The sequence below is a fragment of the Falco biarmicus genome, chromosome 1 (genome assembly GCF_023638135.1).
Source record: "Falco biarmicus isolate bFalBia1 chromosome 1, bFalBia1.pri, whole genome shotgun sequence".
Classification (NCBI taxonomy): Eukaryota; Metazoa; Chordata; class Aves; order Falconiformes; family Falconidae; genus Falco; species Falco biarmicus.
This window is the reverse complement of record NC_079288.1, coordinates 45,881,388-45,893,230: the sequence shown is the minus strand read 5'-3', so window position 1 is coordinate 45,893,230 and position 11,843 is coordinate 45,881,388. Positions and strand designations below refer to the sequence as shown.

At 46.2% G+C, this 11,843-nt stretch overlaps 1 protein-coding gene across 1 annotated transcript; it reads right to left on the bottom strand.

Moving 5' to 3' along the window:
* Nucleotides 1-240: 240 nt before the first annotated feature.
* NPY1R (neuropeptide Y receptor Y1) lies at nucleotides 241-3,554 on the bottom strand. The gene is made up of 2 exons (XM_056349654.1): nucleotides 2,623-3,554; nucleotides 241-2,502 (listed from the first exon to the last, which is right to left on the bottom strand). Exons 1-2 carry the CDS (start codon nucleotides 3,319-3,321, stop codon nucleotides 2,044-2,046), a joined length of 1,158 nt encoding a protein of 385 aa, XP_056205629.1. The 5' UTR covers nucleotides 3,322-3,554; the 3' UTR covers nucleotides 241-2,043.
* Nucleotides 3,555-11,843: the final 8,289 nt, after the last annotated feature.

Here is an 11,843-nt window from a genome sequence, read left to right as displayed (position 1 = left end):
CCATGGCCAGTTTTCTACATTGTATCTCTTTGTGAAAATGCACACCCCTTAGCATATGAAAATTACTCTAAAGTGACAGGGGAATAATTTCAGGACACTCTTCTTAAATTATTAGTAACACTTCCATAGAGAACCATAAAGAAAAGGGAAATCTCATAAAATACAAAAGGGCAAAGCTCTGAAAGGGGGAATGTAGAAAATGAATTATAGGATCCAACTTTCTCTGTTCTCAACCACAGAAACCTCCTTTTTAATTAGATTATCTGCCAGTAGAGAAATACATTGAATTATAATGCACAAGAACACATTGCTGTTTTAATATTCTACACTATTTATAAGATAGCACAAGGCACATTTTTTGACTTCTAAATACTGGCAAACCAAATAACTTTCATTTCTTAGGCATTTATCCATGTCAGTTTAGAACATATTAATTTTACTATCACATCCTGAGATCTTTTTAGTCAGGAAGGTATCAGGTCAAATTTACATTTATGCTACATTTACATTTATATCCATTTTCAAGACTTGTTTCTCTGCCAGAACGGTTTAAAGTGACCTTGCTGAAAAAAATATTGGGTCTATATTGGCTTTTAAAAAGCTTATTATTCAAAAAGACATTGATTATACATCAAAGTACACTATATGACACAGAACCTCAGCTGGCTAATATTGTTGTTTCATTTACAGCAGATTCCCCTCAGCTGGGGATCTAGTCATGTATGTTTTGTGTAATTAGAGGATATATATTTTAAGCAATAACACACAGACCTCTATTGTGTATATTTGGCAAATATTTCTGCACTTCAACCAACTGTGGAAACTGCGTTTGGAAGCTAAACATACCAATTACACCCAAACTATATCCATATCCTACTTCTAAATTTTGCAAATCTTGATTAAACCATCCACTGTCTTGGAGATAATCCAGATTTATACCGTTGCATCTGAACACAGAATATTATGAGGCTATACATAATTTATATAGATCAGCATTATTATGAAAAGAATTAAAAGACTTAGGTAGGTAACGCTTATTTAATACCAGACTTGATTTTCACTGTCACCTGCAAGGATGGAATTACATCTTTTCCAGACAGTGAACAGTCACATCCCCCTTTAGACTCTGGACGTAGGTCTCAAGGATAATTTACATGGTTCATAGGCTTGAGATAGACAGTACATTTCATCCCAGCAACACTAACTCTGTGATGTCAGTGATGGCAGCTGAAAATGGGGTTTGGGTTTTTTAAATTATAAAGCCTGTATTATTAAAATCAGCTATAATCAGCTGGGGCTGAAGGACTATTTGTGCTTTCATTCGCTGTGGTGAAACATCAGAGTTATCCTATTGTGCTCTGTGGAATTACTGTAGGCTTTTATTCTCGTAAATGCAAACAGAATTTCTCTCTTAATCCTGTCTTTGAACCTAAGTGATTACAGCCTGAATTGCCTCTATGAATGAGACAACTGCATGTCCCTGTTTAACATATTCTACAGGTTTCACAGAACCATTTTCTGCATGCCTACACTGATTTTACAGGGTTTTAACATTGATGAAAGGCCAGATTAAAAAAAAAGAAGAGTAAGAAGAAGTGTTCCAATCAGAATGTCCTAATTGTATGCTGGAATGGGTGTCCTCTGTAGCGACAGCCTTCCTGTGGCTCATATTGTTTCTAATGGTCTTAGATAGATGCTCTTAAAAACTACTTCTTTGAAAAAGATCAATAAATATATTTTTGTGCTAAAGCGTATAACTATACAAAGAAAACAGAACAAAAGACAGCTGATGAAAACCATAGGTAGTAGCAGGTCCAAGTATGTCTCATAATAAGATTCAGATATAACTGCTGCGAACATTAAAGCAGTAAAAGGGGCAAAGCTGCACAGCAAACAATTTCAAGGTGACAACAATAAAAGTTCCTTGGAAAAAGAAGAAAAACATTACCCATTTTGACTTGTTATGTAATTGTGCTTGTCCCTAGACATGTTGCACCTGCAATCACGCTTGCAGCAGTTTGGTGTAGAATTTTTATTACTTCTTTATATTTTATCATCATCATCACTATTTATTTTTGTAAATGCAACTGGGCTTGCCTGCTTTAAAGAGGTTTTTGAAACATCTGTGTGCATGGTGGACATGGCTATAGTCTCATAATCCTCCTCACGGGTGCGGAAATTACAAAAATGAAATAAAAACTGCAGGTCCCTTTGGAAGTTCTTATTGAGAAACCCATAGAAGATGGGGTTCACACAGGTAGAGATCATGGCAGTGAGGTGGCAAATCAGGAACAACAGGTTGTGGCTGCAGGTAGTGACAGGCAGGATTTCATGATTCCAATCAAACACGATGTTGAAGATGGTGAGAGGCAGCCAGCAAACTGCAAATGCGACCACTATTGAGATCAGCATGATGTTGATCCTTTTGGTTTCAGAGGATCTGTATTTATTGTCCCTCATCTTGTCCATCATGTTGTTCCTTTTTTTTAATCGTATGTATATCTGCAGGAAATTCAACAAAGAGAAACATGTGGGGTAATTTAACCGACAACCATCATCTTTGCAAGGGCAAACAAACATCAGACAGAAAGAACTATGTATCGCAAGAGGATTCTCTCTTACCTTGAAGTAGCAAATAAATATAAAACAAAGCGGTCCAACATACTGAATCACCAAAAGTGTTGTGGTATAAGAAAGCCTGGCAGTGTCCAAGGGGAACAGGTCCAGACACACGTATTTGTCCTTATACTCATCAAATGTTATGTTTCTGAAGGGTTCATCTGTTAACACGTGGTAGATCAGGAAAGGCAGAGAGGAAGCTGTGGCTAAAATCCATATGGCAGCAATCCCCATGTAGGCATGCCTGTTGTTTGGCCTCCAGCCACGGGGATTGATGATCAGCTGATGGCGTTCAATAGCGATGAGGACTAAGGAAAAGACCGAGACGGTGATCGAGGCACATTGCACGAAAGGGTTCAGTTTGCACATGGCCTCCCCAAATATCCAGTGGTCCATTAGCGTGTACACGAAGGTAAAGGGAAGACACATGATGGTCACCAGGAGATCAGAAAAGGACAGGTTGACAATGAGGATGTTGGTAACATTGCGCATCTCCTTTTGTTTTAAAATGATGACAATCAAGGCCAGATTCCCAGAGACGCCCAGAATTATCACGGTCCCATAAGCCAAGGCCAAAGTGAAGACCATGGCCAAAGGCACGTGGCAGTCCTCATCCTCAAACTGCAAGACCTGCGAATTCTTCCCCGAATAGTTCAGGAGGCCGGAGACGTTGCCCAGGGGGGCGAGGCCCGAGGCGTCCATGGCGTTTCCCACCGGCGCAGGGCGCCCGCCGCCGCCGCCGCTCCGGAGCGCCCGGCCGGCCCGTCAGCCCGCCAGCCCCGCGGCCCGGCCCGCCGCCCGCCGCCGCATGGCCCCGCCGCCTGCGGAGAGGGAGAGGAGCGCGGCGTCACCCGGGCACGGCGCCGCCCCGCACCGCGCCCCGCCGCTGCCCCCCGCCAGCCCCGGCCGCACAGCCGCGGCGCCACCGCCTCCCGCGGGGCAGCGAGCGCCCCGGGCCCGCCCGGCCCGCTCCGCTCCGCACCCCCCGCTCCGCTCCGCGCCCCGGGACCGCCCGCCCGCCCCGCGCCCACCACTCCGCATGGCGCCCCGGGACCGCCCGCCCCGCTCAGCTCCGCTCGCCCCGCTCCGCGTCCCCCGTTCCGCCGCTCGCCCCGCTCCGCGCCCCCCCCGCTCCGCTCCGCGCCCCCCGCTTCGCCCCGCTTCGCGGGTGCGCATTGCCGGCCCGGCGGCCGGGGCAGCCCGCGGGGGCACGGCCCGGGGCGGGAGCGGCTGCAGCCAGCGGGGGCAGCGGCGTAAAACGGGGTCAGACCTGGGGTCTGGGGGGCACGCGGCCCTGCCCTCCCAGGTTACACGCAGTAACGAGCCGAGAAGCACTTTCCGCCTGCCGTCCGTGCAGCCCTGGCGGTTTCCACCTTTTTTTACAAGTTTAACCTGTAAAGGTCGCTAGCTGCTTTGAGGGGAGTTACATCCAGCCGTCACACCGTCACACCGAGGGGGGCGGCGGGAGGGAACCACCTCTGAATAACGTGAGAGGAGGAAAAATAACTCCCAAAACCGCTGCGTGCTTTTTTCCCCAGTACACACACCTTATGTTCGAGCGGCCGAGTGCCCGCAGCAGCTCTGGCACTGAGTCAAAGGCAAGTCAGAAACTCTGAACACCTTAATCTCAGCTAGCAGTGTTGTACGGGGGGGGGGGGGGGGGGGGGGCGGGAAGAAAAAAGAAAAAAGAAAATAAGAACAAAAAAGAAGACAAAAATTAGCAAAATTTAAACATTGCAGAAAATTTCTTTAGCCATGCAGCACAAATAGGCATGCCTAAATAACCGACCCCTTTGCAAGGGGCCTTGGATTTTAAAATCGGAGAAACTCAGGCATATGTGTTCAGGAGAAAGAAGAAAAAAAGAAAGAAAAATCAAATAACCTGACACACCTTTATTCCAACTCACCATTAGCGGCAGCTGCACTCAATCTGGAACTTTCCCTTTTCCCACTCTCCCATGAGCTAAATTTATTCCTCACTTAACCCTAGGTTATGGTAATGAAAGTAATGCCACGTCTAATTCACACAAGTGGGTTTCAAACCCAGCTCCATATGGCACTTATCAGAAAAGCTGTAAAAACATTGCCCACTAAAACATACTTCATTAACAGTAACCCCAAATGGGTAAGCATTTGGTCTTCAGTGATGGTTGATATAAATCTCAGTGCCACCTCAGTCTTCGCAGCAGAATCACCTCTGTCTGTTACTGGTGGCAGACACCCCTTTAACCAGCCACACGCTGGGGACCAGCACTGGGGCTGCCTCCTCACCAGGCAGCGTGTGAGGGCTGGGCTTGCAGCTCCAGCTCCTCCTGAGGGTCAGCCAAAGGATGCCCATGCCCATGCCATGCCTTCTCACTGCCATCGTGAGCTCACCTCAGCTGGCTCTGCTGCTCTTTATAATCACCCCACGGCTACATAAAACCACGACAAGTGATGTAGCTTGCCTCTGAGTGACATCTTACTGGCAAATTAACATCACTGCGTTTGGACAAAAGGCATCTCTGTCTGAGGTTTGGCTACTCTAATTTTCAAGCTAGCTAGGCATGTATGTGTGCGTTAGCTCTCAGACCTGCTGCCTCTGCTAACTAATTTTATCAGGTCTCCCTAGTCCACAAAGTCTGTTTTAGGGTCCTATACAGAACTTCTCACCCCCAGGGCCTCTTGAAGCATTGCTTCAGCCAGAGCCAGAAGTAGGTGCTTTACCCAAAGGGCCAGTGTGTGGGGTGACGTGGAGAGCCAGGACTCCTCAATTCCAACAGATTGACTTTACCCCAGCCCAAAAATCACCATGTGGATTTAATAACAATCACCACGGGCACTCATTCAGCATGAGGTGGGCAGTCCAGCCCTGGGACTTGAGAGGGTGATGGCAGGAGCAAAGGGGGCAGAGGCCATGTCCTGCGAGGAGAGAACGGGGCAGGTTTTTCACCATCTGGGACCAAACTGCATCCAGCAACAAGGTGGCCAAGGTTCCGGTTTCTTGGGTTTCCTTTTCCCTTAGCCAAGCTCTCCTCCTGCTTATTTATTAAACAGCACACTCAAAACCAGAAAATGTCACTGCTCCTTCTTCCCTCGCCTCCCCCCATACCAGAGATGCAATCTAAGAGCACAGCCGGGAACGAGCTGAGGAACAGCGCTGCTGGCAAGCGACAAGCAGTCCTTCCTCCCTGCCCACCTCCCCAGGATGGACCAGACATTGGGGGGGATGAAGTCGTATCTCATGGACAGCTGCACTGTTCCCTGTGCCCTACCCCACCAGCTTCCCATCCTGGGTGCTGGCGTGGGGTGGGGGGAGCCCTCAGCTCTGCAGACCCCTCTGGGTGTTCGCACGGTCTCCCCCACCCCACATTCCCTTCCGACTCTCCAGGATGATCTTGGTCAAAAGTTTCGCAGCAACAGCCAGAGAGAGTGGCAGAAGGTGCCGCGGGTGGCTCGCAATGCACCGTAAAGCTACCGGAGCTGTCAAAAGGCAGCACCAAACACTGCCAGCCCAAGCAGATGGGCCGCCACCACTGGCGAGTCCACGCGGAGCCTGCCCTGCCCGGGGCTCTGCCACCGGCACCCGGGGGAGCAGCCACCAGCCCAACAGGCACACAGCCCCCCACAGCCCCAGCAAAGCCACCGCAGGGGAACTCACCTTGCAGCTGCGCTGCCCGGCTGTGAGCTGCTCGGGGTGGCTCTGGAGGCTGGGAAAGGGGAAGGATCCTCCGGTATTCCTGCGGCTGGGAGCCTGGAGATTGCTGAGGAGGGCTGGAGACTCCCCCTTAAAGCCCAACTCCACCTCACCCGGCGTCACATGATGGTGCTCTGCTGAGCAGAGCCTGAAAATCTCACTGCAAGCACATCACCTTTAAATTACACATCTGGGGGTGAGTTGCCTAGTAATTCCGAAATAAGTGCAATTAAATATTGAAACAAAAAGGGAGGGGGAGAGCGAAGGGAAGAGCTCGGGAAGGAGTTTCACACCGCTGCCTGGCCGTTTCAGCATTTTGTCTGCAACTTATTGCCATCTTGTGGCCACAGTAAAGATGGAATGGCTTTGCTGGAAAGGGGGCGAGGAGGCGGTTTTAAGTTTAAGGAGCAAGTTACAAAGTTCGAATTTGGCTTTTTAAAGCAGTACAACTAGCTTCTGCTCTGTGTTTATCATGAAGAGTGACTGGATTAACAACAATTCTCAGGTTGCTGTTCTTGCTATTTTTTTGTTCAGCTGGAAGTAATAAACTATTTTAAAAATAAATGAAGTCAATGAAGAATCAAACCTCAAAAAAATACAGCTGTCACTGTGGCCCTTGTGGGTATTTTTCTGTTTCTTCCCAGCCAAGTGGTTCACCATCCTGTATGAACTATGGAAAATGGAAGGCATTGCTGCAGGTTCATACAGAGCAGTGGGAGATTTACAGGGAGCTGGAAGGAAAACAGACCCCTGAAAATAAAGCATGAATCTCAGTGAAGTGCAGAACTGGACAGGTGGTGGCTGTTGTCTTGGCCAGCTCTTCTACTTCTTTTGAAAACTCAAGTTTCCAGCAACATGACTTTTTTTTTTTTTTTAAATGCAGGTAGCATGAGTAGTTCTGCAAAATGTTACCAGCTATAGGAGGAGTTTACTGTTTACTGAACAAATTCATGAAAAAGAAAATGGAAAATTTTATTTAAAAAACAGTGCATTTGGAAGTCCAAGAGAAGCTACCCAGATAAACTTAAGCAGCACCTTGAAAATGCCCTGAAAAAACCCTGCAGACTGTATTAGGAGTTTGGATTTCTTGGGAAACAGAAGTACTGCAACTCTTCCAAGGCTCCAGATGAATTTTTCAAATGTAAGGAGTTACATGCTCTTACATCCTTACCTTCAGGCATACTCCTTGTATATGGCAACACTGTTACATCATGAATAACACTCAGGTGAGTCAACCCTGTTAATTACAGCTAAAAAATTAGTTGCACACAATAAATGATTGTAATGTTTTTTGCAAAATGAGCCTCATGGGAAGGTTCCAGAACCCAGCGCTGAGGTTGATATTTACGCTGTGTTTCCAGGAACAAGGCTCAACTGCATTGTAACTTCAGTCCCTGGCATGAGAAAGGGAGGTGCAGGCGTACCTGAAGGCTGCTATAAACCAGCAGCTGAGGCACCGTTGACATTTTGCGGCAGCAGCCAGACGGTAAGCGCAGGCCGTATGTAATGCCTCTTGAGAACTTCAGTCATACACGGGTCTTTAACATGCACCAGTCTCTGAGCAGAGCAAAGGTGGGTATACTCAAAGGTGGGGTTATGCTGAAGGTCACATAAAAAGCATATTTCTCTCTGAAGCAGTGACACTCCAGGCCACGTACAACTGAGGCCTCTTATTGCTATGAACATGGAAGGATCCATCCACATTACAAAATAAGAGAATTATCGTCTGATACAGAGATTTTTAAGGGCAATAGATGTATTGCTAGGCAAGGAAAAAGTCTTTTTTTTTATGCCAGGATGATCCCACCTGTAACACTCCTACCCATATGGGCAAGATGTCTATGTTAAAAATTAAAATAAGAATTCTGTGACACAGAATTGTAGTAGTCTGCCAACAGGTATCCAGAGCAGAGATGCATTTTTTGGACCAGTTCAGAATACGAGGTTTAAGTTTACATGACAAGGTGTTGGTAGCATGTGGGCTGCAGGCGTGGCTTCTGTGAGAGGACACCAGGAGCTGCCCCCATGTGGGACAGAGTCATTTTCATCTGAGTCCAAAATGGACCCACCACTGGCCAAAGCAGAACCTATCAGTAATGCTGGTGGTGCCTCTGTGATAACATATTTAAGAAAGGGTAAAAAATGTCGCGTACCAGTTGTGAGAGAGAAGAGTGAGGAAAATGTGAGAGAGCCAGCTCTTCAGACACCAAGGTCAGTGAAGAAGGAGGGGGAGGAGGTGCTCCAGCTGCCAGAGCAGATTCCCCTGCAGCCTGTGGTGGGAACCATGGTGACACAAGTTGTGCCCCTGCGGCCCATGGAGGACCATGGTGGGGCAGATACCCTTGCTGTGGTCTGTGGAGAAAGGAGCCCTCACTGGGGCAGGGTTGCTGGCAGGACTTATGACCCTGTAGGGGACCACGCTGGAGCTGGCTGTGCCTGAAGGGCTGCAGCCCACGGAAGGGACCCATGCTGGAGCAGCTCTTGGAGAACTGCAGCCTGTGGGAAGGACTCACATTGGAACAGTTCATGAAGGACTGTATCCCGTGAGAGGGACCCCGCGCTGGAGCAGGGGAGCAGCACGAGGAGGAAGGAGCAGCAGAGACAACATGTGATGAACTGACTGCAACTCCCACTCCTGTCCTCCTGTGCTGCCCAGCAGCATGGGAGTGCAGACAAGTCAGGAGGAAGGAGTGAGGCTGAGCCTGGGAAGAAGGGGTGTGTGTTCGTTTAACTTTGTTTCTCACCATCCTACTCCATTTTTAATAGATTGACCTATGACAGAGGCATTCATCTGCTAACCCAGCAAAATTCAAACACAGAAATGCCATTGTTTCTGCCACAGAAACTTCCAAAGTTTCAGATAGGTATGATCTTTTTCTCCTCCATTTTTTCATGAGGATCTTCATTTCAGCAGTAAATGAAGTGATTCATAATACTTCAGGTTTCAATTGTTAGTATATACAAGAACTTCAAATGTCATATAAACGCGGGTGAAACAAGCCTCACAATACCTCTTTTATACTATGTAAATATAGTAATTACCTACAAGAGATCAAACATAGAACTATGTGTCTCTCAGTGACCTGAACTCAAAGTGATGGCAGCAGATAGGGAGTTATCCACACTGCAGCTGGATGCAAGGTCAGGCTTTGAGCAGTGCGGTGCAGCAATGGAAAGGGCCGCCTCAGTCACTGAGTCTTTCAAACATGTATGCTATACATACGTGCATATATACACACGTGCTATAACCCAAGTCTTACTGCAAGCTTCCTGCTCTGCTACACTGTTGTGTGTGTGCCTGCCTAAGATGACTGAATCTGTTGGAGCTGTATCAGTCTTCTCTGAAGCACTTCACATACATGTGAGCACTAAAACACACTAATAAATAATCACTCTAATGTACAGAGACAGGCTCTTTTTAAACTCTTTCTATTATAACTACATGAAACACATGTGCAGTAATGCCACATAGCATCAGGTATGTTCTGTAGGAAACTCGGGCGTCAGCAGTTCCTAGCTGTTCTGCGCATCTCCAGTCTCAACACTAAGTCGAGCGTCTCCAGCTGGAGCACAAAGCTTACAGAGATGTCAAATAATTCCTCGGTAACTCTTATTCTGTTGATGACCACTGTTAGGACATGAGAACACTGGAGCAGCAACATAGCTACTGTGTTAAAGATTATCCTCTTGCATGGAATAAATATTTTCAGTGCATCAAAGGCACCCGGGACTGGAAGACTGTTTGCTTGTGTGTGTATGTTTATTTGTGTGAAGGCATGACATTGCAAAAAGAGAATAATTACAATAAACAGAGCACAAGTATCTCAACTAAAGAAATAGAACACTGAGTAAAAGAATACAGAATTCCTTTGAAGGAAAAGCACTGAGAAGGGAACAAGATATTTTTAAGAAACACATGGAAAAAAATATGCCAAGAGATCAACCCATCAAAATTCTCTCTCACTGTAACTCTCAAAAATGGAAAAGATATCAAAATGGGGCGCTCACTTCCATTACAATATATTGTCATGTGTTCAGGCAATGCAACGCCTCTGTAAAACTTAAAATCCACCAAGTGAAGGAATATCATGAGAGTTGTTTGTGGTTTCTACTGTATGTAAAACAAACTGAAGTCACCACTATGGAAATGAATAGAAAGACTCTCTGAAGGTTTTTTTAACTTTACTTTTTATTGTTCTCATTTTCTAGTAATGAACATCAGTACTATTGAAATACCTGCATTTCACATTACTCAGATAAGGGAACTCGTGCCCCTTGGGGCAAAAGTCTGTCATCAGTAGACTGAATGGGCATTTTGCTGTTGAGTACAATGAGAACAGCAGAAAAATCTCTGGCTAACAGCGTGTTTATTCTGCAAGGACTGCAAGTGACACTAAACATAACAACCCTGCATCTGACTGCTAATGCCACAAACCCAAAGAAGTGGAGTGAATGCTGTGGATGATTTCTGCTCAGAGCCTTGCTGCTGCAGTTCCAGTTTCAACAACAGAGCCAAGCTGACTAGTGTAAAGCTGTCCTGATCATATGCAATGTTACTTAAAGATTGCCTAAATGATGTCCACCTGGCCAAAATACTAAGTCATGTTTTCTTCTACAGCCACCCCACTCTTTCCATTTGGGGTTCAAACCCATATGCTCATATACAAGCCCTCATCCGGCTTCAGATGAAGCAGAAATAGGCCCTGTGCTTTGGCATCATCATCCAGAAGGGACACTAATAGTCAATGTGTGTAGCACCGGCCAACAAATATGATGACACATGTTGGGCAGCAAAAGGGATCAATTATATGCTCACCCTTGGAAGTATTTTATTAGCTAACTGTCTGAAGTCCTGTCTTTCATTGCAAAGGCATCCTCAACCATTGCAACCTTTTTAGCAGTCCAAGGCTTGCTGCCTCCATGTCCGGCTGCTTTATGTGAGGTAAGAATCTGTGGAAGGGATGGGCCACACAGAAACCAGATGTTACTGGCATTTTTAATAGTACTTTGTAATAGTATTTTAATAAAATTTTTGTGGAGGATGAACAGTTTCGTTGATGGGTGTGAAAAATTTTGACCAACAGAAATGCTTTATGTCTATATCACAAAATGCCTCAAACTCTGTAGTAGCTATGTCCTACCTTTTTAAACTGTCGTGTCCATGGATAGGTGCTCCCTCTGTAGCAGACTTTACCACAACATTAGACTTTGACTCATGGCACATTTTGACTCAAGATGATTGACTGCATTCTGTGGAATTTGTACATTAGGTGGCTTAGACCTTTATTTTTTGTGGCATTCGTCAGTTCTTACTGACTTCCATTGGAGCTTTGAGTCTTCGTGGGTCTTTCACAGTTAGCCTTTAGAGGCTAAATCTTCCAAGATATTGGGATGATACTCCCAAAAACTATACTTTCCAGAATGTGGTAAGAAACATGCCAAAATTAATTTGTATTCATATAAGCACAGAGTTTTCTCCTGTATTTTCTGTTGTGCCTTTCTGACTCAGGAATCCCAGTCTTCTCTCTCTGATGCCCCATTTTTCTTC

Bases quoted from the DNA above. Each gene is read 5' to 3' on its own strand.
- NPY1R (XM_056349654.1), bottom strand. From the start codon at position 3,321: ATGGACGCCTCGGGCCTCGCCCCCCTGGGCAACGTCTCCGGCCTCCTG. The intron at 2,503-2,622 runs GTAAGAGAGAAT...AATTTCCTGCAG, and splicing joins TATTTATTTGCTACTTCAAG to ATATACATACGATTAAAAAA.